The 25,186-nt window shown below is 35.7% G+C and overlaps 1 protein-coding gene across 1 annotated transcript; it reads left to right on the top strand.

Moving 5' to 3' along the window:
• The first annotated feature begins 1,987 nt into the window (after window positions 1-1,987).
• On the top strand, window positions 1,988-23,917 carry LOC111513281 (uncharacterized). Its single transcript, XM_074172157.1, has 8 exons — window positions 1,988-2,163; window positions 6,383-6,625; window positions 8,215-8,553; window positions 10,973-11,302; window positions 11,568-11,741; window positions 14,188-14,568; window positions 20,652-20,996; window positions 23,404-23,917. Exons 1-8 carry the CDS (start codon window positions 2,103-2,105, stop codon window positions 23,658-23,660), a joined length of 2,130 nt encoding a protein of 709 aa, XP_074028258.1. The 5' UTR covers window positions 1,988-2,102; the 3' UTR covers window positions 23,661-23,917.
• The last annotated feature ends 1,269 nt before the right edge of the window (window positions 23,918-25,186 follow it).

Below are 25,186 nucleotides of genomic sequence, written 5' to 3'. Positions count from 1 at the left end.
GGACCTGAAAAATCAACAGTCGCCCATCATATTTTGCAACAAAGCCATTCCATAGGCTTTAGTTCATTAAGATTAGGTAGCAAAGTCAACAACAACCGGCATCTATATGCTTATAAAAGTGTAGAAATAAGTAAACATAATAATATTATGAATAACGTTGGTGGACCAATACCTAATAACATACTATATAGATTGTTAAAATAATAATCAGATTTACCTGACTACTACATAAGAACACACTGTAAAATTACTTCAAGACTAAAAGATAAGGCAATTTTATGAAATTAAGACACTTTAGATGCAGATACCTAGAAGAGGTATCTATGGTATAAATAAGGATGTTGTTTGTATCCAATAGTTGTCCAATTCTGTCCGTGACCCTAGGGATAAACGGTAGATATGCGCGTGCAACCATCTGATCCTTTTTTGCTCTTTGAACCGTGGTGCTCTTCGGTTTCATGGCTTTCCTGATCTCGGAGTCACTATCCATTCGATCTCAAGGTCACTTCAAGGTATTTCAGTTCCCTCTCCAGATGTTCTGGTTCACATATTCTCCGAGCCCGTTCCATTAGAGTGGACTCCTCTTAATTCTAATTACCTACTTCAAGTAAACGTTTTGCAATTCCAATAATTTTATGATGGTTAGTGGAGAATATATCAACAAATGCTATTGTTACACATTGTTACATATAACATATATTGGAGAATTGAGAATAATGTTAGTTCTTGCTCTGAGAGGTCTAAAAATGGATTGAGATCGTGAAACTGACCGTGGTACATTGAAATTAATTTGTTCCAGAATTTTAGGACAGTCAACTCTCTCATTCACTAACTTGAATGAAAATATGAGCAACGCACATTTTCTGCGATGCTCTAAACTAAAAAGTTCCAAACGTTCATATATGACATCATTACTGATACCTCTCTCAGGGTAAAAACCATCTATTCTGAAAATTAGAATGTTATGTCTATGTTATGAGTCTCATAGAATGGACTCCAGACGATATTTGCATATTCTATCTTCGAACGTACGTAGGTGAAATACAACAGCGTTATAGCTTTAATATTATGAAAGTTTCTGCAATTTCTAACAATCAAACCATAAGCTCTCAAAGATCCTGAAACTTTTTGTGAAATATGTCTACCAAATGTTAATTTATGGTCGAATATCACCCCTAGGTCTTCAATCTCATTACATCTCAGCAGATCTGAATCCTGTATTAAATATGGAAATGTATAAACCTCTTTTTTTCGACTATAACTCACTACTTTACATTTCTCCACATTGAGTTTCAAGTTATTACTGCTGCACCAAGCAACAACAAATTCTAATTGAGATTGTACCGATTGTACCGAAACATATTGGTATACATTTCAACCTCCGACAAACATCGAAGCAGAAAGCGGAATTGTCTGTCCTGACATTATTATGTCTGGCTCGGAATCTTTTTTGGAATATCGACGCCTGGGATATCGTGGCATTGAATTGAACCTGGTTACCATCACCCCATTTCGAAATAACTTCTAGATCCTCAATAAAATGTGCAACCTCCAGCTACCGGTGGAACTTGTAATTATGGAGATTGCTTCAGTAGCTGTAAAAAGTTATAAAGGCACAGTTTTTTTAGATTATTCGTCTAGAATTTGTTATTGAAATAATCCAAAATAACATGAAATGAATCAGTATTTTTTTTTATTGTGGCAGGAATAGCTATGCTAAATAATGAACCCACATACAAGGTGGACAACACAGGCCAGGTGCTGTTCCTTGAGACACTCCGTAACTAACTGAATTGAAAAAAACAATTGCAATGTGCAAACAGAAAGTTAATAGAAAATTCACATGTACTATTTTTGGCGGGCTATGAACCCTTTAACCCACCCTTCGGACCGCGCCTGGTGTTATAGAAAATTAAATTAACTCTAACAATAACGAGATTTTTAAACACACGCAGCATCTTTAGTGAAATACGCTGGCGTCTGCTTGATTCATACACATACCATTCAAATTCTTCGCATCATACACCATGACAGGTCATAGTGAGACTTAGTTTATGTGTAGTGACTACGGATCAAACACATGTGAATAAAGATTTAATAAAATGAGCCAACATTTCAAATACAGTTCAAATATGTTGGTTCTGGGTTTTATCTGTTTTCTGGGTGAGTTGACTATGGTATTATTTTACTTATTATGAAACACGAGATATTGTATATGTTTTTTATTGTGGGAACATTGGGGCTTCGAAATCTTTTATGAAGAGTTAAGTTTGAGAAAATCGCATCCAGGAAAATCCATCAATGAATCTTCTCGTGGATTTCGAAAAGAAAATGATTATTACAAACAGCTCAATGTTACTCATAAGAAACACACGTAGTTTTATCAAAATCGGCGAAAATAATAGTGAGTTATCACTGAAAGAACAATATTTTTAGTAAAACTAACATGATTTAATTTAAAATACACCCCGTATAAACTAGGCCGAACAAACAATAGCCTTCAATAATGAAAGTGATCAAATGAAGGTAATCTGATGAATTTTTCCAATCAGTTATTTTGTTTGTAGCTGTTAGAGGGTGTAACAAAAAGTAGATCAGTAATTTGACCACATATTGTGGGGTCAAAAATAATAACTACCTCAACAACTTACCTCAGTACAAATGTGCACACAATAAAGGTATAGCCCTTGAAAATAACAAAATAAAAATCTATTTTTTCCAACTGTTAAACACGTTATTTGTCCAGCCCATAAACATTTTAAACGTTTAAACTACTTCTATGTTCTTTCATTTGCGAATCATCTTTTGACAAAGGGGCGCGAATTCAATCACGAATATGACGTATTGCATTTGGAATTGAAAGGTTCAAAACTCAACATTTCGGAATGTATGGAAATCAATAGCGTTCCTCCTTCCTTCGAAATTTTTCCAAAATATTTGTATGAAGATCGATAGGTAGATATCTAAAAAAAAAATTTCCAAAAACTTCTCTGTCCTAAAAATAACACTCCTTTCAATTCACAGATCTATTGCATATTCAGGGGTTTCATAGAAATAATAATTATGTATCAGGGAATAGTCTCAAATATATTTTATTTATTTAATTGATTCGAAAGCACACCTGGAGAAATTAGATAGAAATTTTCTTATTAGTTAGTGAGCTATGCTTGAAGACTGGCAGTAAACAAATCTAAAGAAATGAACTTTAAACGTTCAAGCCAGTCTTGAATATACACAGCCCTGGCTAATAGCACGCCCCCCGGCCTGGGGAGTAGTTGTTTTCTGATAGGCGTCAGTCCATTCAACCTACTGTGTAGGTATATTCAAGACTGGCTTGAACGTCTAAAGTTAATTTTTTAAGATTGGATAGAAATTAATAAAGAAGTACACAACAACGCAGCAAAACTAATTTATTTCTCTACAATTTGGAGTTATCACCGAACTTCACTGTTCAAGATGTATATCGTTGAAAATACTATAGACTGAACCATTTTCAGAGTAAAGCGCTCGGTAAGTTAGAATAAATATCTTTCCTTGTAAGCGTCATCCATTGACTCGACAGAAAATTCAAACATCAGTTATTCAAGAAAAAGATCCGCTCGACGGTTTGTTGTAAAGCTTCGACTTGGACAGTCAACTGGGAAATCGTTTTCTGTCTCTAAATGTCAAAGATATCCGCAGATTTCAACTGAAACGATACTGAGTAATATAAAAATGACCGATTTTTTGACAGGTCAAATTCCTTCACGAGGATATTGTGGAATTAGGAACGCGCGTTGTGGTTTATTGCTCCCAGATTCATATGCGAATTAATTGGTGGCTAGATACTGCTAGTGCGGTTGTTGAGCAGTTTCAACGATCTTCATTTAAGTGAATAACACTTTGATAATAAATGTTTTATTTTTAGAACATTTCTTATTTCGCTTAAGTATGCATTAATTCATTCTATTTGTGAAGTGTGTCCATTTGATATTCAGCTGCAAAATACTAGCATAATAATTATGTAGTTCTTATTATCCTGGAATAACTATGACTCGATTAAATCATCTGTTAGCGTATGTAATGAAATTGAACTCAGTTGATGAGAACCATAACGCATTCACGTATCATTTTATTAAGGGATTTTTACTGAACACTCAACAGTATAGTATTAGGGGTGTCCAACAGGCACTTCCAAACTTTGACATTTGATAACGGCCATATTGAAGCTACATGTCTCAAATTAGTTGTCATTTATTCAGTCTGTTTTGTCAAATCTCCATGGACGGATATAGCACCCAACAACACGTGCAAATAATGAAATTATTGTATCAAAATGGGTGTTATTTTCGGGCAACATACCGCTCGCTTCGCCAATTTTACACACAAAATTTCAAAGAATACTTTCTCCGCAATGCACAATGATTAGTGGCGACTCTTTGTTTGCAGTCATGTTAGGCGTACACATTCTCGAACCATCAATCCACCCTTTCGTAACTGTATCGTGAGAGTCATACCAAGTTTCGTCCAAATAGAAAATTCTTGAATTGAAGGGGTTATATTTTTTAGGAGTGATTAATTTTTGGGAAAGAAAGTTTTTGGCTTTCTACTACTCCATCTTGATACAAAAAAAAAGGATGAGGGAGTCTTCCAAAGAAAGGAAGGAAGTAACTCTATACATGGATGTGTAGATCATACAAAGAAGTAACTTTCAGACACAAACTGAAAGAAAGTCCTCCTGAAACAGCTACTTTCATATAAACATTGAATTATACGAAAGAAAAAATTCTTTCGAAACAAATACTTCTATGTGAACACTGAATTATACAGAAGATACTTTTCTCTACTCAGTTTGTATTTCAAACATTCGTTGTGGAATAAAAATCAGATATCATTCACATGAGTTCTACTTTAAATGAATGGTAATAAATTACACTTAGATGGAACACTGTCACCCTCACTGGTATACAGCGATGTTTCGCCTTAAGACACTTGCCCTAAGGCTCTTCAGTACCAAATTGGATAACATTATAGAAATGAATGAAGTGTGTGTATTTTCTATAAATATCCATCTGGTCATTCAGAACACTATTGTTTTTATTGGCAAGATGTTTTTTCATTTCTATATATTCCAATATATTCTAATTCAGACTTTTTGGTTGAATGTGTAGAATTTCCGAATTTTGTGTGAAATTGTGAGTGTTTTCTATGAGATGATTGGCGTAGTTGAAATCTTGTTTATTCAATCTGCAACTTCTCAAATGTTCCTTAAATCCCTGGTTGAAATTGCGGCCAGTCTGGCCTATATATAAGGCATTGCAGTCGTCGCACTTGAGCTTGTAGACCCCAGATTTTTTACTCATACTTATTCATAAATGAATGCAAATAATTCTTTGTCTGGAATGCTTCATTTAGAAAACTAAATATTTTGTTTGTAGAATATATGATATATGTTTAGACACGTTTACCGTGTTGCGGTTTCACAAAGTGTTCAGTGAAAATGTGACAGTAAAGTGTTACTACCTGAATATTATACCTAAACTCAGATGAAATTAGCAGTCCATAAGTATTTAGCAGGTCATACTAGTATATTTCAAATTGTTATAAATCTAAAGAAATGAACTTCAAATGTTCAAACCAGTCTCGGATATACCACCACAGTAGGTTGAATAGACTGACGCCTATCAGAAAACAACTACTCCCCTGGCTAATACCACGAACGGCGTTGGATTATATCCGACAGGCGTCAGTGCAAGCATAGCCCACTCACTAAGGAAGTTTTTCTTCCTTATTCAGAGGAAACGGGCAAATTTCGGATATGCAGTTGGTTAGTGCCTCGTCCACTAGATGGAGTAACATTTTTTTGTTCGCTCCAGTTTAGGACGAGGAATAAAATACTCTGAAAGAATTTCAATTTTCAATTATAGAATATCATCGACTTTATTTTGATGATGGCCACTATCTTGCTCTGACGAGTGGCTAAGAAGCCCAAAACCGGTCTGCAAGTGTGCCCATTCCAAAATTGAAGGCCGACTCTTTAAGTTGTATTGTCAATTGCATATGCAGGAAATTTTCTGTGAAGATTCCTGCCCTGACGCCTGTCGGATATAATCCAACGCCGTTCCTGGTATTAGCCAGTGGATTAGTTGTTTTCTGATAGAAGTCAGTCAATTTAACCTACTGTGTAGGTATATCCGAGACTGGCTTGAACATTTAAAGTTCATTTCTTTATATTTGTTTACTGCCTGTCTGCAAGCATAGCCCACTGACTAATAACAAATTGTTATATGTAGCAATAATTATGTGAAATGTATTTCGTATGAACACTCCCGAAGAAATTATCGTACATTGAAACACGTGTTGCGACTTCGTAAACGGTTACTTGCATTTGTTTATCTTACAGGAATTGAATCCAGTTATGCAAATGATTCAGCAAGTCTTCAGGATACATCATCTGTAACTGTTTACACAAATCTAACAACCACAAACCCATTCTTCTCCACCCTGGAAAGTTTTTCATCGGATTTTCCTGTATCTGACATTTTTACGAAAAGGACTGTCACAAGCTACTTGAAATCTGCTACAGGAACCCCGAAGAAACGGAGGAGACGTAAAAAAGGTAGAAAGGTCGGGAGAAGAAGAAAAGGTATATCCATATTGGTACATAGCGTAATGGCTTAAATATTATTTTCGCTTTTCCTTTGCCTATTTTAATAAAATTTAGTTAGATAAAATTCTATGAAAACAAAAAGTTAATGGAACTGAAAACATCAAGACCGAAATATAAAGATGAGTTAGTTAAAAAAGAAAATGATACCAGAACAGAAAAGAAACAAACGATGAGCATGAGATATAGAAACGAATTATTTGTTTGAAGGTGATTGACAATGTTTCATGATGAATTTCACTGGTTCGGACTTACATTGTCTACTATATAAAATGATTTGAAATCCCTGTCATACGGGACAGTATCTGAACCACGAATCCAACCACCATCAATCGACTAAAAGAGGAATCATCAAGACTCTATTAGACCGTGCTTTTGGGCTCTATAATACGAAGGAAGGTCTCGAGAAGAAACTAGACATCATCAAAAATGATCTTCAATAGAATGGCTACTCCAAAGCGATGGTAGAAAAGTTTTTAGCTAAAAGACAGCAGGAGCCTCGCAAGGAAGAGAAGCCGTCACAACCAGTGCTTCCACTTCCCTACATCAGAGGATTATCGGAGAGGATAAGAAGAATTGGTTCCAAGTACAACATCAGAACCTGTTTCAGATCCGGTAACACTATCCGTAGCAGCCTCACGAAAACCAGGCCCCCAAACGCGGACTGCGATTCTAAGAATTGCATTTACCGGATACCTTGTGAGTGCGGAAAATCCTATATTGATGAAACTAAGAGGCCATTGAATGTTGCATTGCCGAGCACAAGAAGCACACACAGCAAGAGGAAACCAGCAAATCAGGAATAGCAGACCATGTTTGGACCCATCAACACAACATCGAGTGGTCCCAAGCTGAGATCTTGCACAAAGAGGAACATTGGTTTAGGAGAAAATTCAAGGAAGCCGCATACATGTTGTCCAACAACGTATTCAGCCAGGTCATATGATAATTTATTAAGTAATAATTTATAAACCTTAAATGAGCTGATTTCGATCGGGACAAACAGTTGATTTCAAATAATATTTAATCTGCGCTCGCGCTGCCCTCTAGCTCAAAAACGATTCAACGTATGGAAAACTGTTTGAAACAAAAATTGTAGAGAATTCAATTCTCTACAATATTGATAATGAATACAATCAGCATAAAATCCATTGGAAACGAGATATTGGCAAAAAACGTGCAGAAAGTCGTTTTTTTTTAAACTTTGACCCCCAATTTTTGAAGTTGCGGCCGTCGAATCATATGTGAATTTTAAGAATACTTTTATGATGCCAAAATACGAAGTTTATACAAATTTACAGCTGGATATGTCCCCTTTCCTAGGCAAACCCCCTAAAATGAGTGGCCTAACTGTGCAGTTCAAACTATACGTTCGATCGTAATGATTTTTCGTAACGTGTGTAGCAGCCATTAAGTCGTTTCAGAAGTTTTGTCCGTTTTTATGAGTCTACTTCAAACTGTAATAATTTTGGAGGATACTTATTCAATTTAATCGTTATAACCTTTTTTGTCTTTCAAATTACAATAATTTTTAATTTTCTAGGAACTTACGACTTAATTGTTTTCAGCAAACCCAGTTAATGAAGGCAGATTTGGAAATTTTACTGATCGAACAGCATTACAAAGAACAGTAAAAAAACGAACTGGAAAACATAAAAGACGCAGACGTAAACCTCTCCACAAAAACGCTAATATTCTTGAAATAGTTATGGCTAAAGGTTCAAGTCCAACGTCAGATTCAAAACTGAATAATTCAATCGTCAAAGATATCATAAAAAAACTGAACGAGAATCCAGAGACTAGTTTGGAGGAGTTCAAGGACATTCAAGCAAATACGACCTTGAATGGATTGTGGCTGGAAAATTTGGTAGATTCTCCCAGAAATTTTACATCATCTAAGAACCTAAGTAAGAATTTTATAATGATTACAAAGGGTTATTATACTGTTTTATTATACTGTAACTTATCCTTACCTAACCTGACATAACCTAACCTTTTTTTGGTGTAGTGGAAATCCTACACCTACTTAATGTCTATCACAAACTTGTTGTTTTTTCTGTTCCGTATCAGTTCCGGCATTTCATCCAGCGTTATTCTTCCTCGCGTATCTGGTTTTCCCATTCATCCTCCTCTTTTGTTTCCATTGTCTGTCTTCAAAAGTTGACACCCCGTTCCCATTTCTCTCTGCTTGGCGTTATTTGGATGCTCCACTCCATTTCCAGATTTGTCCTTGCTGTTATCCATCTTTTGCAATGGAATATTTTGTTGTTGGGTCATCTCTTTGCTCATAGTATATGCTGCTATCGTTTGCAGTCTTCCCAATTCTGAGCGTGTAGCAGCGGAAACTGCCATGCCCGCTGGTGGCTGTGTGACGTATGCTTTTAAGTGGACAGTCCAGCTAAGGCGCTAAATCGAGAATCAGTTTTTTGGTCCACTGGGACGTAGACGTGTTTTCGTTCCATGTTCTGTGCCATTGCCGCAGCGGTTACTTCGATCCTGTTTTCCAAACGAGATCTCTCTCCTACCAATAGGTCTATGGGAGGGGTACTGGTCAGGACGCAGATTGCCACCTGCGAGACCGTTCTGTAGGCGGCAGCCACTCTCAAGAGCATCCTCCTCCTTGTTTCCTGGACCATTTTCCTATACTTCGCTAACTTCATTACTTGTTTCCATGCCGGGGCTCCGTTAAGCGACTTTTTTGATTGCCTGTTCCTCTGATGATTGGTAGCAGCTCTGTAAGTGCCGTAGTGTGTCTGTCAACTTTTGCACATGTTTGCCTGATATGCTCATTCCATATCTGCCTGCATCAAGCCAAACACTGAGGTACTTAACGAACTTCTTTGGGGCTATCGATACCCTTGAAATTGAAAACTGATGTCCTCCTTTTTCCTAGGGCCCCTGAGGATAATCACCCCTGTTTTTCAAGGGGCTAACTCTAGTCTATTAATCGACATCCAAGTTATGATACTTTCTGCTGCCAGGTTTCCATTTGTCACGAGGTCGCCCTTTCTGTTTGCTATAAACACCAGTGCCAGGTCGTCGACATACGCTACGGTGTGGCGATTGTGCGGCAAAGTGAGTCTAAGTACTCCATCGTATAATATGTTCCACGGAGTGGGTCCAAGGACCGAACCCTGTGGGACTCCCGGTGTCAGTTCCTGCACATACTTGCCCGTTTGTACTTTTCTATCCGACATGTACAATTAGGTGGCATTTTGCCGTATTGAAGGCGGTTTTCACATCTATCAATATGACTGCTCTAGTCTTTTCCAGGATATGCAAAGGTAGGTTGACCAATACGGGGCTCATCTTCGAGGCTGAAAAATCCGGAACGAAATTTCGCAGACCAACTTCGAATAATGCATTCATTAACACTCTAATTGAATAATGCCTGTTTAATTTTTTGGGCAGTTTCGGCAGCGCTTTGGTTCAGTTTGAATTCGTTGGGAAAAATTGGCCGCTTAACGACATCATATAAGCTGAAAATGCGTTTTGGTTTGTTTTCAATAGCAAAAATGTTAATTAAATTGTAATTTTGATTCAATAAAAGCAAATGACAACAAAAAACCTCGTTTTTCATCATCAGAAAGTGGTTGTAGGTTAGCTCATTTGGGTGACTTATTGAGTTAGGTTAGACGATGAGAAATTTGAGAGTAAAAATGTTGTTTCTATTGAAAAAAATATGTGAATTAGTCTTTAAAAGTGTGATTATTTAGGATTTCGAAGAGAAATTAATGAAAAACAGTTTTCAATAAACAACAGAAAGTGTGTGTTTTCAATAGCAAAAAATTCTAATAAAATTTTAATTTTAATTCAACAAAAGCACAAACGACAAGAAAAATGTCATTTCTCATCATCAAAAAGTGGTTGTATAAGCTGAAAAAAGGCAAAATTAAAATTTGGAAAAAAATTAACAGCATCAATGTATAAAGTACAGCATTATTTATCGAGCAGAGTGTGTAAGTACATATTGCATGTCTTCTCAAATTTTAAGATATTTTGAAAAATAAATGAAAGGAAAGTACCTATTTATTAGTCTATATGATACAGGTTGAATTTTTATAATGTTGATGAACATCCAGGGTCGGATTGGGCCAGAGGGGTCCAGGTGGCGTGTAAGTCACGAGCTCAGGATAAAGTGGTCAGCAGGAAGTGACTCTCCCTCACAAGCCAGAGATAGGTAGCGTTACGGGCCTGCCCAGGCTGGTGACCAGAACGCAAATGACTATATATCCAATCCGACCCTGTAAACATTCCACTTTCCAATGTTCTCCAACACGTGTTTATTGTATCGGCTAATTGACTTTATTATTACTAATTTTTCAGAAGCTTCTGAAACCACAGAATCAACTGGAACAATTACAGAAACTACTACACGATCAAATACGAAACAGAAAATTAAGAAAAGAAGAAGAAAACTCAAAAAGCGTAAGCGGAAAGGGAAACCAGCACAAACAAAACTTGAAATGGCTACTTCGACAGAAATGTTTCTTCCAAAAATTTCGTACTCGAATAACTCCTCTACCAACGCAGAGTCAGAGAACTTGAGTAATATACATTCAAAGGAGAGTTTTTCGTCTACAAATTTTTGGGCGGAAAATTTAGTAGCTCCCATTCCGATTCCTTCTGGAATACCGACATCGTTTACAAACACTGGTAAGCATTACTGAAGGAGGTTGAACTGAAACCTCTGGCGAGAAATTAATCTACCACAAACACCTCCCCCACTCTTCTCAACATCTGTTTTGTCAATTTTACTGACATCGTCAGTGGGAGCAGTGCTTGTGGAGAATTTACAACGTATTGGATGAAAATAACCCAAATATTCAGAAAATAGTTTGGTCGTTCTTTCTCTCATAACTGTGGTTGAACAAATGAAAATTTTTTAAAAGACTTCTTTTTATGACCTTATTTTTTCCAGCGAAACTACCATCCGGTACTGGCAATAAAACGATAAATGTGAAATATGGTAGGAATGTTGGAAGATGTAGAAAGAATAGGGGCGGGTGTGCTCATATTTGTAATCCCAAAGGACCGAATAGATGTTCTTGTCTTGAAGGATTCTTTTTAGCCAGAGATCGCAAATCCTGCTACGGTAAGCTAACACCCATTTCTTTCAGATAATTCCTTGATAGCTTTCTTCAATGAATATTTTTCTTTGGTGATGAGGAACGTGACTAGTCTATAGACAAGAAAATGTAGCCCCGCCATTTTTTTGAAATGGACTCTAGTTGTAGTTATCCGAGATAAATCTAAGAGTGCTAGTATTCTTTCTGTGTGTTAGAATGTCATATATGAACTTTGTATTTTGAGATACGTTGAGACGAGACACAAAAGATTGGTGTAAGGCAAATGTATTCGCTTTCAATGTCTCAAAAACCAAAGTTTTATCCTTTAATTACATTCTTGATAATATTCCTCTAGCTTAGAATTCCAATGTGATTGTGAACACGTCATGCAACAAATTTCTTGGGCTATTAATTGATAAGAAGTTGAAGTTTGAGGAACACATACTATCACTCAACAAAAAACTTTCATCTGTGAAAATAACTTCTAACGAACTAGGACTAACTGCAGCTAAAACTGTCTATTATTCATTAGTATATATATATATATATATATATATATATATATATATATATATATATATATATATATATATATATATAAATCGGTTCAATCCAGTCACTAATTATACTGTTATATATATATATATATATATATATATATGTTCATATATTCGTGTAGGTATGTTGTTTTCGTTTATATTGCATATAACCAATGTTCTTCAGAAAATGTGACATTCAAATTTCCTATTTATTTTTTCTGTGACGGGAAAAAAGTTTGATATTTTATCTCTGATGACAGGTAAAAAAATTTCCCTCTTTATGAAATTAATTTTTCCCCGGGAAATAAGTGAGTACTTTTTCCTTTATCAAAAGTACAAACATTAAATGTGCATTGCATGAATGATATGTTCCTTGAACTTTTCGGTACAACAGTCGAATTTTCTTGTGTTGAAATTATATTTTTTTCTGCCATGGGCACAACTGCCGTTGATGTACCTGGTCGCAATTCGGGTGTGGGTGTTATTTCAACACTGCCAAACGTTCTGAACACCTTATTAGCTATTTCTGTTCTGTGTGCTACCGATTCATCAATATAGCCTTCAGCGACCGTTGATGACTTCCAACCGCCATGTTTCTTTAGTGTCATCAAGTCTCCCCCAGATTGAACTAAAAGTGTAGCGGACGATCTGCTACATTAGACATTTTTCAAAATAATAACTGACCACTAAGTTCGCAATTTTTAAATCAAATTGACAGATATTTGATTTTCTATTAATTGGTTTCCTAGCAATGCTATAGGTACAACAGCCTACCTGTTTAAAAATTCAAATTTCACATCGATAATTTTCTGACTTTAACAAATTGTAATAATATGTTTTTTTCATACATTTTTCTTCTAAAAATCATGATTTTTTTCCATTAACATAATGCAAAAAAAAATTTTCGAATTGCTTACAACCAATGTATTTGTTTATAATAAATTTATTAACAATAGCTGTAAAACATTTTAAAAAAAATATTATTAATTAGTTTATAGCCATGAGACATTGAAACAATAAAAAATTTTTAAAAAAATTGTTATGTATTTTTTATAAAATTATAATTTTCAATTGTTAATAAAAAAATAGAAAATAACAATTTTTTTATTTTGGCAACGGTAATCTATTTTTTGCCTATTAAGGATAACTTCACCAAAGGAAAAAAATGCCAGGGTTTTAGTTTAATAATTATAGGGATTTTTTGTTAACTTTCAATTCAGAAAAAGTTATTAATCAACAAATTTATATTTAACGTTAAAATTGGGATAAAAATTTTTTGACTGCGGATTATAGTTTATTGATGTATCCTAACATTACATGAATTTTTTCATTACTTAATATTCACATTTAATATGTTTAAATAATTTTTTTTGTTTTTATGTGACGAAAGGCACGCGGAAGCCAGACTACCCGCTTTTGGCTCTATTTTCAGGGCTCTGTAAAAATTATGAATAATCGAGATACAGTTTCGGGATTCGGAACTTTTTTTACGCAAATTCATTGATCTTTTCAAATCTTTTTTCAAAGTTCCAAAATTTTGAAAATTTTTCGAGATATTCAGAAAAAACTAAAGCCACATTTTTTTTTCACTTAATTGTTTATAACTTTTGTAATTTATATCGGCGCGTTTTCGGACCTTTTCTTAAACTTTCTAGGCAAAAATACGAATCGAATGACACCTTGGTTGTAATTTTTGGACAGGGCTGAAAAATGTTACAAAAAAAAGTACATGTGAACTAGACTATATCCTTTATCTCGACTCTTAGCTTTTTGAGTTGTTTATTCAAAGATAACTTTTACCTAGTGAGTTTTGACTCAATGGCAGTGGAAATCGCCCCCCTCCCGATTCTTCCTGTCGAAATCATAGTGAGTTTGTGTTTTCCAAATATTTATTTTTGTTTGCTCCTAATTGTTGCTAATATACCATTTTCAGATATAAATGAATGCAAAATAAACAATGGTGGGTGTGAAATGAAATGCCTCAACACTCTTGGTTCTTTCGAGTGTCATTGTCCCGGAGGACTGAGAATAGCCGATGATATGAAATCCTGTGAAGACATCAACGAATGTCTGCTCAGAAATGGACATGGTCCATGCCAAGATATGTGCGAAAATACCCATGGTTCCTACAAATGCAGTTGTGAGAGGTTGAAAGGTACAAAATTGAGTGGTAATGGTTATTCCTGTGAGGATCTGAACGAATGTACCGAAGATAATGGCGGTTGTTCCCATGAGTGTATCAATACCATGGGTCGTGCATTTTGCAATTGTCCGTATGGTTTGGAACTATCCCCAGACATGAAGACCTGCCAAGGTAAGAAAAAGATGTCACGGCACACAGTGGTATTTGTCACTGAAATCCGGACAAATGTTTTTATGATCAAAAGCAACTTCCTCCATATGAACGCTCAATTATACAGGGTGTCAATTAAGTATGTACCATAAATTCAACAAACGATCCTTTAGATAATTTTAAGACGAAATGTTCATATAAACATGGGTCCGCAAATCCTTGGTTCTCAAGATACAGGATGTTGAAATAAAAATTAAAAAAAAAAGTTATTCGTAAATATCTTGAATATCCTTTACCTAATTCCCTTGTAATTCGGCAATAGCATTTATAACATTAAGGAGCTAATTTAGCCCGAACGTGATTCAATTTATTAAGTCCAGTGGCGTCTCGAGCGGGATTTGAACGAATATTTTTGACTTAAAAATGTATGCCACTGACTTTTGTGCAATTTTTATTATTTCTTTGGATTGAGCAATTAGAAATACAATTTTTTTGTCTCTTGAATTTTTTTCGTTTCTTACTTAGTTTTTAAGAAAAAAAAGTCGACCTAATTGCATATCCCTGGACCTCACAAGGAATAATATGGGGAATTGAATGTTTCTTTTGGAAATTATTATTTTAACAATTTTTCACTAATTATGTAACAATAACAACAAATATTAAATAACATTAACTTCTAGACCAGGGGTCTCCAAACTACGGTCCGCAGGCCAAATCCGGCCCGCCAGTGTCATCAATCCGGCCCGCGACAGCCAATGATTTACTGTCATCAATCTGGCCCTTATTGTTGTTACTATTGCTGTGATAAGTTGAAGAAGAAAACACAGAATGATAATAACTCGGTTTTATTTACTTGCAAGGTGAAACTTAACGACAGAAATTATACAAAGAAAACTTTACTTAAGTATCTAAGTTTAAGCATATTAATACCTAACAAATAATTGAAATGAATCACAGTAAAACAAAAACACTAATGAGATTTATGTAATTGTGATTTTCCACCGACAATACTTTGTAGTTGTGGATCAATTTTACTTGTACCAATTATCAAAAGAGATTTAAGATGCTCATCGGTTAATTGAGATCTGTAAACATTCTTTGTGTACTTCATCTTGGAAAACGTTTTCTCACACAAGTAAGTAGTACCAAAAACAGAAAACAACCCACGAGCAAATTTATGCAAATTATCAAATTGTTCCAGTGGAAGACTCCAACAAAGATGAATTTTGATATTTGTTCTTAAGCATATCACTGCACCGTAAATTAATAATTTCCATTTGGACTTCCGGAGTGCTCCATTTTGACTTCATAATCAAAAGTATTTTGAAAAAGCTTAATTTCATTCGCAATGACATCAAAATCTGAAAAACGAGTATCAAAATTTATCTTCAAAGCACTCAAAGTTTCGATTGCAAAATTGAAGGGAAATTCAGTCTCTGTAGTGTGGCTGAATATTTCACATGTTTCAAAATGTTTGAAACATTTTTTACGTAATTGCGATTGAAATAGTATTATTTTCTTCCTGAAGGATTTGATATTGGTTTATAAATCAGGGAGAAGCTGATTTTCTCCTTGCAATCTCAAATTCAGTTCGTTCATATGATTTGTCAAATCGACATAGAAGGCTAACTTCCACATCCATTCACTATTTTCTAAATCGGCAAAAGGGCGCTGCTTCTCATTCAAAAAAATTTCGATCTCTGCTCGAAATTCAAAACAGCGCTTAAGGACTTTTCCGCAACTAAGCCAGCGTACGGCAGTATGATACGGTAAATCATTTTCTCCAATCTGTTGAATAAACTCGCGATATTGTCGGTGATTCTGATGAAGTTAACAACTGATATGATTGGTTTTAGAACTCCAGACATATCCAAACATTTTCCGCACAAGGACTGTTGATGAATGATACAATGTAAGACTAATGGTTTTGAACCACCATCATTTTCTACAGCCTTTGACACAAGTGCAACCACTCCTTTATTTTTACCATACATATTTTTGCCTCCATCAGTTGTTATAGATTTCAAATTTCTTCATCGAAGGTTCTTTTAATAATGGCATTTTTAACTCCCTTAAAAATATCTGCCCCAGTTGTCGTGCCGTGAATACTATCAATATCAAGAAGTTCTTCATACACTTCATGGCTTTCATCTACTCCGTGAATAAAAATCAACACCTGAGCAGTATCTGACACATCCGTTGACTCACCCAATGCTAGAGAAAATCACTCATGATGTCCATTTTTGTCAGACAGTTGAGATGATATATTTTCTGCGATGTCTTGCACCCTCCGAGCCACGGTGTTTGCTGACAAACTGACACTTTTAAATAAATTTACCTTTTCGGGGCATATTTCTTCGGCTACTGCAATCAAGCATTCTTTTATCATTTCTCCATCGGTGAATGGTTTGCCACGTTTTCCGATTTCAAGAGCCACACGAAAGCTGGCGCGAGTTGCAGACTCTTGTTCAGTATTCGCAGCAGGCAGCTTTAAAAGATCGACGGTTGTCATTGGGAAGCCTGCAACGGTACGAACAGTTCAAATTGAAGAAGCTGTTTTAAATGAGATTGAAGTAAATCCTCATACCAGTACTCGGAAATTAGCTGAAGAACTGAATATTAGGTACCCATGTCACAGTGTGGCATATTTTAAGAGCCCAGCAGCTATATTCGCATAACATGCAACGTGTGCAAGCTCTATTGCCCAGAGATTTGCCTGTGAGACTAGCTTTTTCTAATTGGTTATGCGGTAAAATAAGAAGAAATCCAGGTTTCCTAAGTCGAATATTGTTTACAGGTGAAGCTTGTTTTTCTCGCAATTCAATTAATTATTCTTCCACAACGATCACATTCTATCAAGGCCACACGCCTTGATAGAAAATAATTTTCAAGAACAGTTTTCTTTTAATATTTTTGTTGGAATTGTCGGTGACCTCACTTCCTTCCACCTAGACTTAATGGAGAAGAATACCGAAGGTTTTTAGAATTTATTTTACCTGGACTTTTAGAAGAAATTCCAGTCATGGAAAGATTCCGTATGTGGTACATGCACGATGGTGTTCCACCACACTTTAGTGTAGTGGCACGGCAATTTTTGGATGAAAACTACCAAAATCGCTGGATTGGGAGAGCAGGCCCACACCCATGACCACCTCGCTCGCCCGAAATGAATCCCTCAGATTATTTTCTCTGGGGACACCTTAAAGCGTTGGTATACAGAACTGCTAAGATTTACGGAATAAAATCATTATTTCATGTGACATAATAAAAAATAGGCAGGTATTTTCACCAGGTATTTTCAGAAGAGTACGAAATTCAATGATGCGGCGGCTAGACGATTGTATTGAAGCCGAAGGAGGCCATTTCCAACACTTAATTTAGTGCAATTCGTTAGTCTAGATGTTAATGTTATTTAATATTTGTTGTTATTGTAACATAATTAGTAATGAAAAATTGTAAAAATAATAATTTCCAAAAGAAACATTTAATTCCCTATATTATTCCTTGTGAGGTCCAGGGATATGCAATTAGGTTGACTTTTTTTTCTTAAAAACTAAGCAAGATACGAAAAAAATTCAAGAGACAAAAAAGTTGTATTTCTAATTGCTTAATCCAAAGAAATGATAAAAATGCACAAAAGTCAGTGACGTACATTCTTAAGTCAAAAATATTCGTTCAAATCCCGCTCGAGACGCCACTGGACTTGAATCACGTTCGGGTTAAATTAGCTCCTTAATGTTATAAATACCATTGCCAAATTACAACAAAATTAGCTAAAGGATATTCAAGATATTTACGAATAACTTTTTTTTTATTTCAAGACCCTGTATCTTGAGAACGAAGCATTTGCGGACCCATGTTTATATGAACATTTCATCTTAAAATTACCTAAAGAATCGTCTGTTGAATTTATGGTACACACTTAATTAACACCCTGTATGAAAAACACATTTATTTATTCCGTTTGTATTCCAAACATTCGTAATGGAATCGAACCAGGTATCATTCGCAGGATTCCTATACAATATAATCAATGAAAGAGGTAAAATTTCACTCACATCGAACACTGTCATCCTCGCTTCTAGACATCCGATGTTTAGATACTTTCTTCATCAGCTCTGCAGTAACAAATACGGATAACATTCGTTCAAAATTACCACTTTTTGTCACGGAATGGGCTCAATCCATCCGTCATCGATGATGGTACGTAAATAACATGCATTCTATTATTTAATTAAATCCCAGCCATAGGAATCTTGTAATAACCAGTCCGGATTTTAGAGACAAATAAATTCTGTTAGTGGGTTAGAGGTTAGGTTGATCTTTGGGCATCGTAATTCTCACTCCCTTTTTGGTGTGACGAGGGTCTTTTACTTGTTGGTGTAAAGCAGTCGGTGTACAATCGCTAGGATGAGTTTTCGGCGGCATTTGAAACAGATATGACCTGAGGTAGATTTCGAGTTCTGATTTTGCTACTGTAGGGTAACCCACTACTTGATACCAAGCGAGAACTCATTCAGCATATCAAGGAACCGCAGCGGGATATCTTCCAGTGCTCCTAGAAATCTAGCTGAAGCAAGCAGGAGCTCCGTTGGAGGAATATCGAAAGGGAAGACTATGGATATATAGAGGGTTTATTTCCTCTATCTAGGATGTTATTTAAGCTGGTTTTCCATTGGAGGGTCCATGTGAAAGTTACTTCCAGATAGGTCAGCCAAGTCTTGAAGTGAGAGATTCTCTCCTAAAAGTAGTATTAGTAGTGAGTCTTGGACATGTAGTGATGTCAGGTTGTCGATAAAGAATGGTTTGTATTTTGGTAGGGTTTATTTTACCTGCTACATCAGTGTACAAAGCAGTTTTTCATGGTTTGGTATTGGATTTGTAGTATGCAAGTATTTGTGTCATCGGCGTAGTGAAGAATTTTTTGTCTCGTAGGAGCACTGTGGCGGAAAATTCAGAAGGGTGACATAGACAAGACATAGCCCTGATGTACTGTAACTTTTGGGGTTAGGAGAGTAGAGATATAGGAGGCAATAAGCCTGATGAAGCGGTACGTCTATGTGGATGAGCTTCCAAATGAAGCCTTATCGAAAGCTTTTCGACTATCGAGTAAGACGGCGACCGATGTAGATGGGAAGTTCGATGAGAACGTTTCGAATAGCGTGTTCGAGGAGAAAACCATTTTGGTGCATTGAAATGGTGTTGTTTTTGGAGAAGAGTTGATGTAGTCTTTCAAGAAGTTTACTTGGGTAGCTAAGGATACTAATGGTCTGTGTGATTCTGGATTTGCGTTGTTCAGCGATCACAATAGTGTTTGTCTGTTTCCAAGACGTAAGAAAGTATGCGAGTTTGAGGTATTTAGGATATAGCTGAGATAAGGAAGGTTGGTATCAGGACTCAGTGGTTGACAGAGTCTGGTCCAGAAATGGATTACGCTGGCAATGTCTTTCTTGCTGAAAGAGGATCTAAGTGAGCAATTGGGGTCAAGTGGGATCTAGTTTGGATGTCTACCAAGATAATTGGTTGTTTGTTGTTGTGAGTTATAAAGGTTTGCGTCGTCAAAATGTATGTTAATTCAAATTTGTCCTCTTGAGTCGTTCCTATTGTCACATATGCTTGTCTCCTCTTCTGTCACCTTTTCTGTACCAATTGGTTTATGAGGAGACTTATATGTGCGTTGAATCTGTTTCATTTCATGCAGGGTCTCGAGTTCATATGTATATCGATTCGTCTGTCTGCTGGTGTTGAGGGAAGGTATGCCTAAGTGTGAGAGGTTTTGATTGATTAGTATGTCGATGTATTTCCGATGTATTTGTGGTCTCAGGAACTTTGGAAATATTGATGTTGAGGTTGACTTTCAGAAGAAGTGGAAGGTGGTGTGAAGGTGTCCCCTTTGTAGACCACTCACCAAAAACATCCACTAGGTTCTCCAAACAACTGATGTGGCCAATGATCCGGGTCCTTTGGTAACCCAAAATTGTCGAGTCCAGGCACGGAATTATGTAGATCTTATGTTTTGGTAGGTAATTAGGGAGCAATGGCTATTGGGGTTGGAATTTGTGTTACCAAATTGTATGTATATGTGCTCGTGTCACTCTTTTTAGATATAAACGAATGCGAAGATGAAGATATCAAAAAACTTTGTGGAGAACATTGCATCAATACCCTCGGTTCTTATCAATGTACAGGACATCCCGATTTCCAAAATGACCAGCCTTTGGATAATATTGCCTGCAAACCATTATTCCCGCCAACCGAAGGATTTATTACTTGCTCAAGAAATGGAGCATACAAGTCGTATACTCAAGATGGACGAGTAAGAACTACTAACAGTCCAGGAACCATGTGTGAACTTGTTTGCCCTGTTGGTTATAGAATGTTTGGAGAATACCGTGTAACGTGTGGTTTATATGGAGAATGGGAAGGGCGGCAAGAAGGAGAATGCAGAAGTGAGTTTTAACGTTTTTAATGTTTCATTGTTGAAGTTCAAAACCCTGAGGATTCAAATCTACGAATAATTTGAAAACTGAAGAATTGCACATGCCTAAATCTGGTGAAACACTATCTTTTTGGAAGAAGCCAAGCTATCCAATATCCAATTACCTTTTTTTTTGCTGTCTTCTGATTTGTCCATTCATTTTATTCGAATAACCTGCACGAATGATCGTGCAGGTTCTTGGGTTCTGATTTGAATGAACACCCTATTCCAATAACTCCATGCCTATACATATTTTTTTGAAACATTACTGCTCATTACTTTCTGTAGTTACAGTATCAGTAAATGTGAAGAAGCTGATATCATTTTCCAATTGACGACTATATTTTTGAGTTCAATATTTTGCAAGTAATCAATAGCTTCTCAACTGGTAGAACTGTGTCTGTAAAATACGAAAATACAACATCTACGCCCATTCAGGTTCCATCAGGGGTACCGCAGGGATCCCATATCGGCCCACTGCTGTTGACCTTGTTTGTACCGGACATAGAATTTGTTTTTAAAATATTCAGAATTTCTTATGTTTGCTGATGATCTCAAACTTTATCGAGCAATTACTTACCGGGAGGATGCTGAATTAGTTCAAAAAGATCTCGTAGTCTTTTCGATGTGGTGTACAAATAATTTGTTAAAGTTAAACATTGATGAATGCCAAATCATTACGTTCGCTGAAATTAGAAGTCCAATATTCTTCGAATATATATATTTAATAATCTAGCTCTTATAAGAGAAACATTTATTCGCGATCTGGTAGTTAAATTTTATAGCGAAATTAATTTTAATCTTCAAGTATCAGAAATTGTGGCAAACATTCTCAAAATGCTGGGTTTTGTGTTGAGAATTTCTACAGATTTTTCAAGTAAAACAAAAAAGATTTATATTGTGCTTTTGTAAGATCCATTCTTGAATATTGTTCGGTTATATGGGACCCAAACTATAATATAAATATCGATTTGATTAGGAATGTTCAGAAGAAATTCTTAAAGAATCATCCCTTTCACTTTGGTATTCAACGAAATGAATATGAGTACAGTCAACTCTGAACCATAAAATCATTGGAAGATAGGAGAATTTCTATGAACCTCAGTTTCCTCTACAAATTAATAAATAGTGAGATAAACTGCCCAAAAATGCTTCAACTAATAACTATTCATATCGAACAAAAAGCTACGAGAAATCCTGACATTTCTCATATAAATTTTTTCCATACCAATTATGCTTTGAACAGTCCAATTCCTCGTATTCTGAAGCTGGGAAATCAATATCATAATAACTTAGATTTGTTTAATGTATCACTTCAAGTGTTTAAAAATTAATTGAAAAGGGTATAGCGTTTTCGAAGCTTTTCTTCACCTTACCATTTTCTTCGTAAGTACCAGATTTATTACATATTTTTTCTTGTAAGTGCCAAAATGGGGAATGTTCCTCAATTTGGGTTATTACAGCAAATGCGAATTTGAACAAAATGAAGTTAAGTGTAATTCATGAGTTTTTCAAATTCACTTCGAAAAGTATTCAAATTGATGTTTCAAATGTTGGGTTTAAATTTTTAAAAGGATTTGTTTCTAATTCACATATTAGCAACAGCGCCTATATAGTTCAAATAATTTATACGTACCTAGATATTCTACTTTAAAAAAGGAAAATTATCTTTATAAATCAACAATTAAGGCAAAATATAAAGTATAGTTCAATACCACCTCCACAAGCCACATAAACAACAGTTGTTTTGTTATTTATTTATATAGAGGAAGATAGCTTATGTGCACAAGATGTCAAATGTCACAGAATGTCTCGGAACTCGGAACATAAGTAAACAGAACATCACGACTCTGAAATATGTCATCTTTGTTTGTCTCATTCAGGTAACAGATTCATTGTCCTTTATTAGCTATAACCGATGTTGCCAAATGGTGAAATAGAAACGAATCCCTTTAAAAGTTGAATGCATTATTTCATTTCTCTTTTTTAAGTATTTAAATAATTTTTTAGAGAAAAAGATTGAAATGATAAGTTTAAAATGCGTTGTTTTAGAGCTCTTTTATGAAAACTACTTGATTTTCGTCAGGGAAAACATTCCCCATTGTTTCATCTTTTAGTAATGTCGTCACTTAGGATTTATTAATATTTTGTTTTTCACACTTCGGTAAATGTTTTGTAAAATTGTAAATTGTTATGTAGACATCAGACATGAGCATTCAAAAATATTTTGTAGTTCTTCACACTTTGTTGAATATGTTTTTGTAAATTGGCTTTGCCGTTGAATAGATAAGTTTTCGATGGTAGTCAACATATCTCAAAAATCATAAAACTCGTTACTTTTTAAAGTCATAGCAACCTATTGAATATTCACATTTCAGGAGCTCCTCCACCCGAGCTCAGCTGTCCGTCCTCGCAGTATTTCACATTGGAGGGGAACAAAGATAAAGTCTTGGTACAATTTCCATCACCGATAACGAACATCAATTGGAAATATGTCAAAGCCAGTCCCCCCTGGGCTAAGGGTTTGAGGAAAACTCTAGGAAGAGGAGAATATAATATCCATTTTACAGTGCAAGATCCATCAACGAAAATGTTTTCTTCTTGTTCATTCGACATCATCGTAACCTCGAATTAACGATTTGCTTCCAGAAATAGAATGTTTACAGTAGGAGAGGCGAAACAGCATGCGTTTGTTGTCTGGGTTATTTTGAAGTCAGTGTGAATTGGGGCACAGTTCGACAACAAATGGAACGATGTGAAGAACTACTGTGAAATTTATCATAGGTTTTTTTGGGATATTGGTTGGTATTTAAGTTCTGGAGGAAATATCACCTGACGGAAAGTGTGGACCAATGATTTAAATATAATAAATATAACTTTTTTTTAGAAAAAGTTTTTATTTTTCTTGGGGTAGATAAGACTTAGAATTGAATCTGAAAAAATGTTGGGGCAACAAGATTAATTTGTTTAAAAAAAACAATTGTTTCCTTACAGACGTTTCGAATTTAATTAAATTCTTCTTCAGGGCTCTGTAACAATGAATTTTCATGAATATACCTACCACAAAACTCATACGATTATTATCGTTTCAATTTCACAAGAAATGATGAGTTCTCAATTAAATTACTCACAGAAAAATATTTTTTTCGTGTTGATAATATATAAGATGGTGTCTGTTTTTAAATCACTGGCAGAAAGAAAAAGAATTGAAAATGAGTGAATTATTCAGGTATTTTACATATCAAATTGAAATATGCAGTATTAAGGCCATCGACATCTTTTCTAGTGTTAACACCATCGCATTTGAGGATATGTATCATTTCGGTCAAAAGTCTTTTGGATAAATATGGTTGAACATCTAGAATTGTTGGATATTCAAAATCAAAAATGTTCATTTCATCAGTTCGGACTGCCATTGTCTAATATAATAGTGAAGAGGACCGACACTAAATGGGAAACATCTGTATATCGAAAACCCACTCACACAGGACAGTATATGAACCAGAAATCCAACCACCCTCAATAGACTAAGAGAGGAACCATCAAGACTCTACTAGACCGTGCTTTCGGGCTCTGTAATACAAAGGAAGGTCTCGAAAAGGAACTAGGCATCATCAAAATCGACTTTCACCGGAATGGTTACTCCATTGTGATGATAGAACAGGCTTTAGCTAGAAAACAGCAAGAGGTCCACAAGGAAGAGAAGCCGCCACAACCAGTACCTGTACTTCTCTACATCAGAGGATTATCGGAAAGGATAAGAAGGATTGGGTCCAAGTATAACATCAGGGCCTGTTTCAGATCTGGGAACACTATCCGTAGCATCCTCACGAAAACCAGGCCACCAAACGCGGACTGCGATTCCAAGATACCGGATACCCTGCGAGTGCGGAGAATCATACATCGGTGAAAAGAGGCCACTGAAAGTTCGCATTGCTGAGCACAAGAAACAGCAAATCTGAAATAGCAGAGCATGTTTGGATTCATCAACATAATATCAAGTGGGCTCAAGCTGAAATCATCCACAAAGAGGATGATTTCCAACTCCCGCCAAACGGTCATCTCCCGCCAAAACCAATGAAGTGGTGAGGGGATAGAGGGGATAGCTAAAAGCACTCGAATGATCTATGAATACTCGTATCTCGGAGGAATAAGTCCAGT

Source organism: Leptinotarsa decemlineata, unplaced genomic scaffold (genome assembly GCF_025532065.1).
Source record: "Leptinotarsa decemlineata unplaced genomic scaffold, Ldec_3_MD MMD2_tig00000035_RagTag_RagTag, whole genome shotgun sequence".
Classification (NCBI taxonomy): Eukaryota; Metazoa; Arthropoda; class Insecta; order Coleoptera; family Chrysomelidae; genus Leptinotarsa; species Leptinotarsa decemlineata.
Note: the sequence above shows the minus strand (reverse complement) of the source record. Positions and strands in the feature narration are given on the sequence as shown.

Coding starts and splice junctions, on each gene's coding strand:
- LOC111513281 (XM_074172157.1), top strand. CDS start 2,103: ATGAGCCAACATTTCAAATACAGTTCAAATATGTTGGTTCTGGGTTTT. Junction 8,554..10,972: donor TACATCATCTAAGAACCTAA/GTAAGAATTTTA, acceptor CTAATTTTTCAG/AAGCTTCTGAAACCACAGAA. Junction 20,997..23,403: donor GCAAGAAGGAGAATGCAGAA/GTGAGTTTTAAC, acceptor TTCACATTTCAG/GAGCTCCTCCACCCGAGCTC.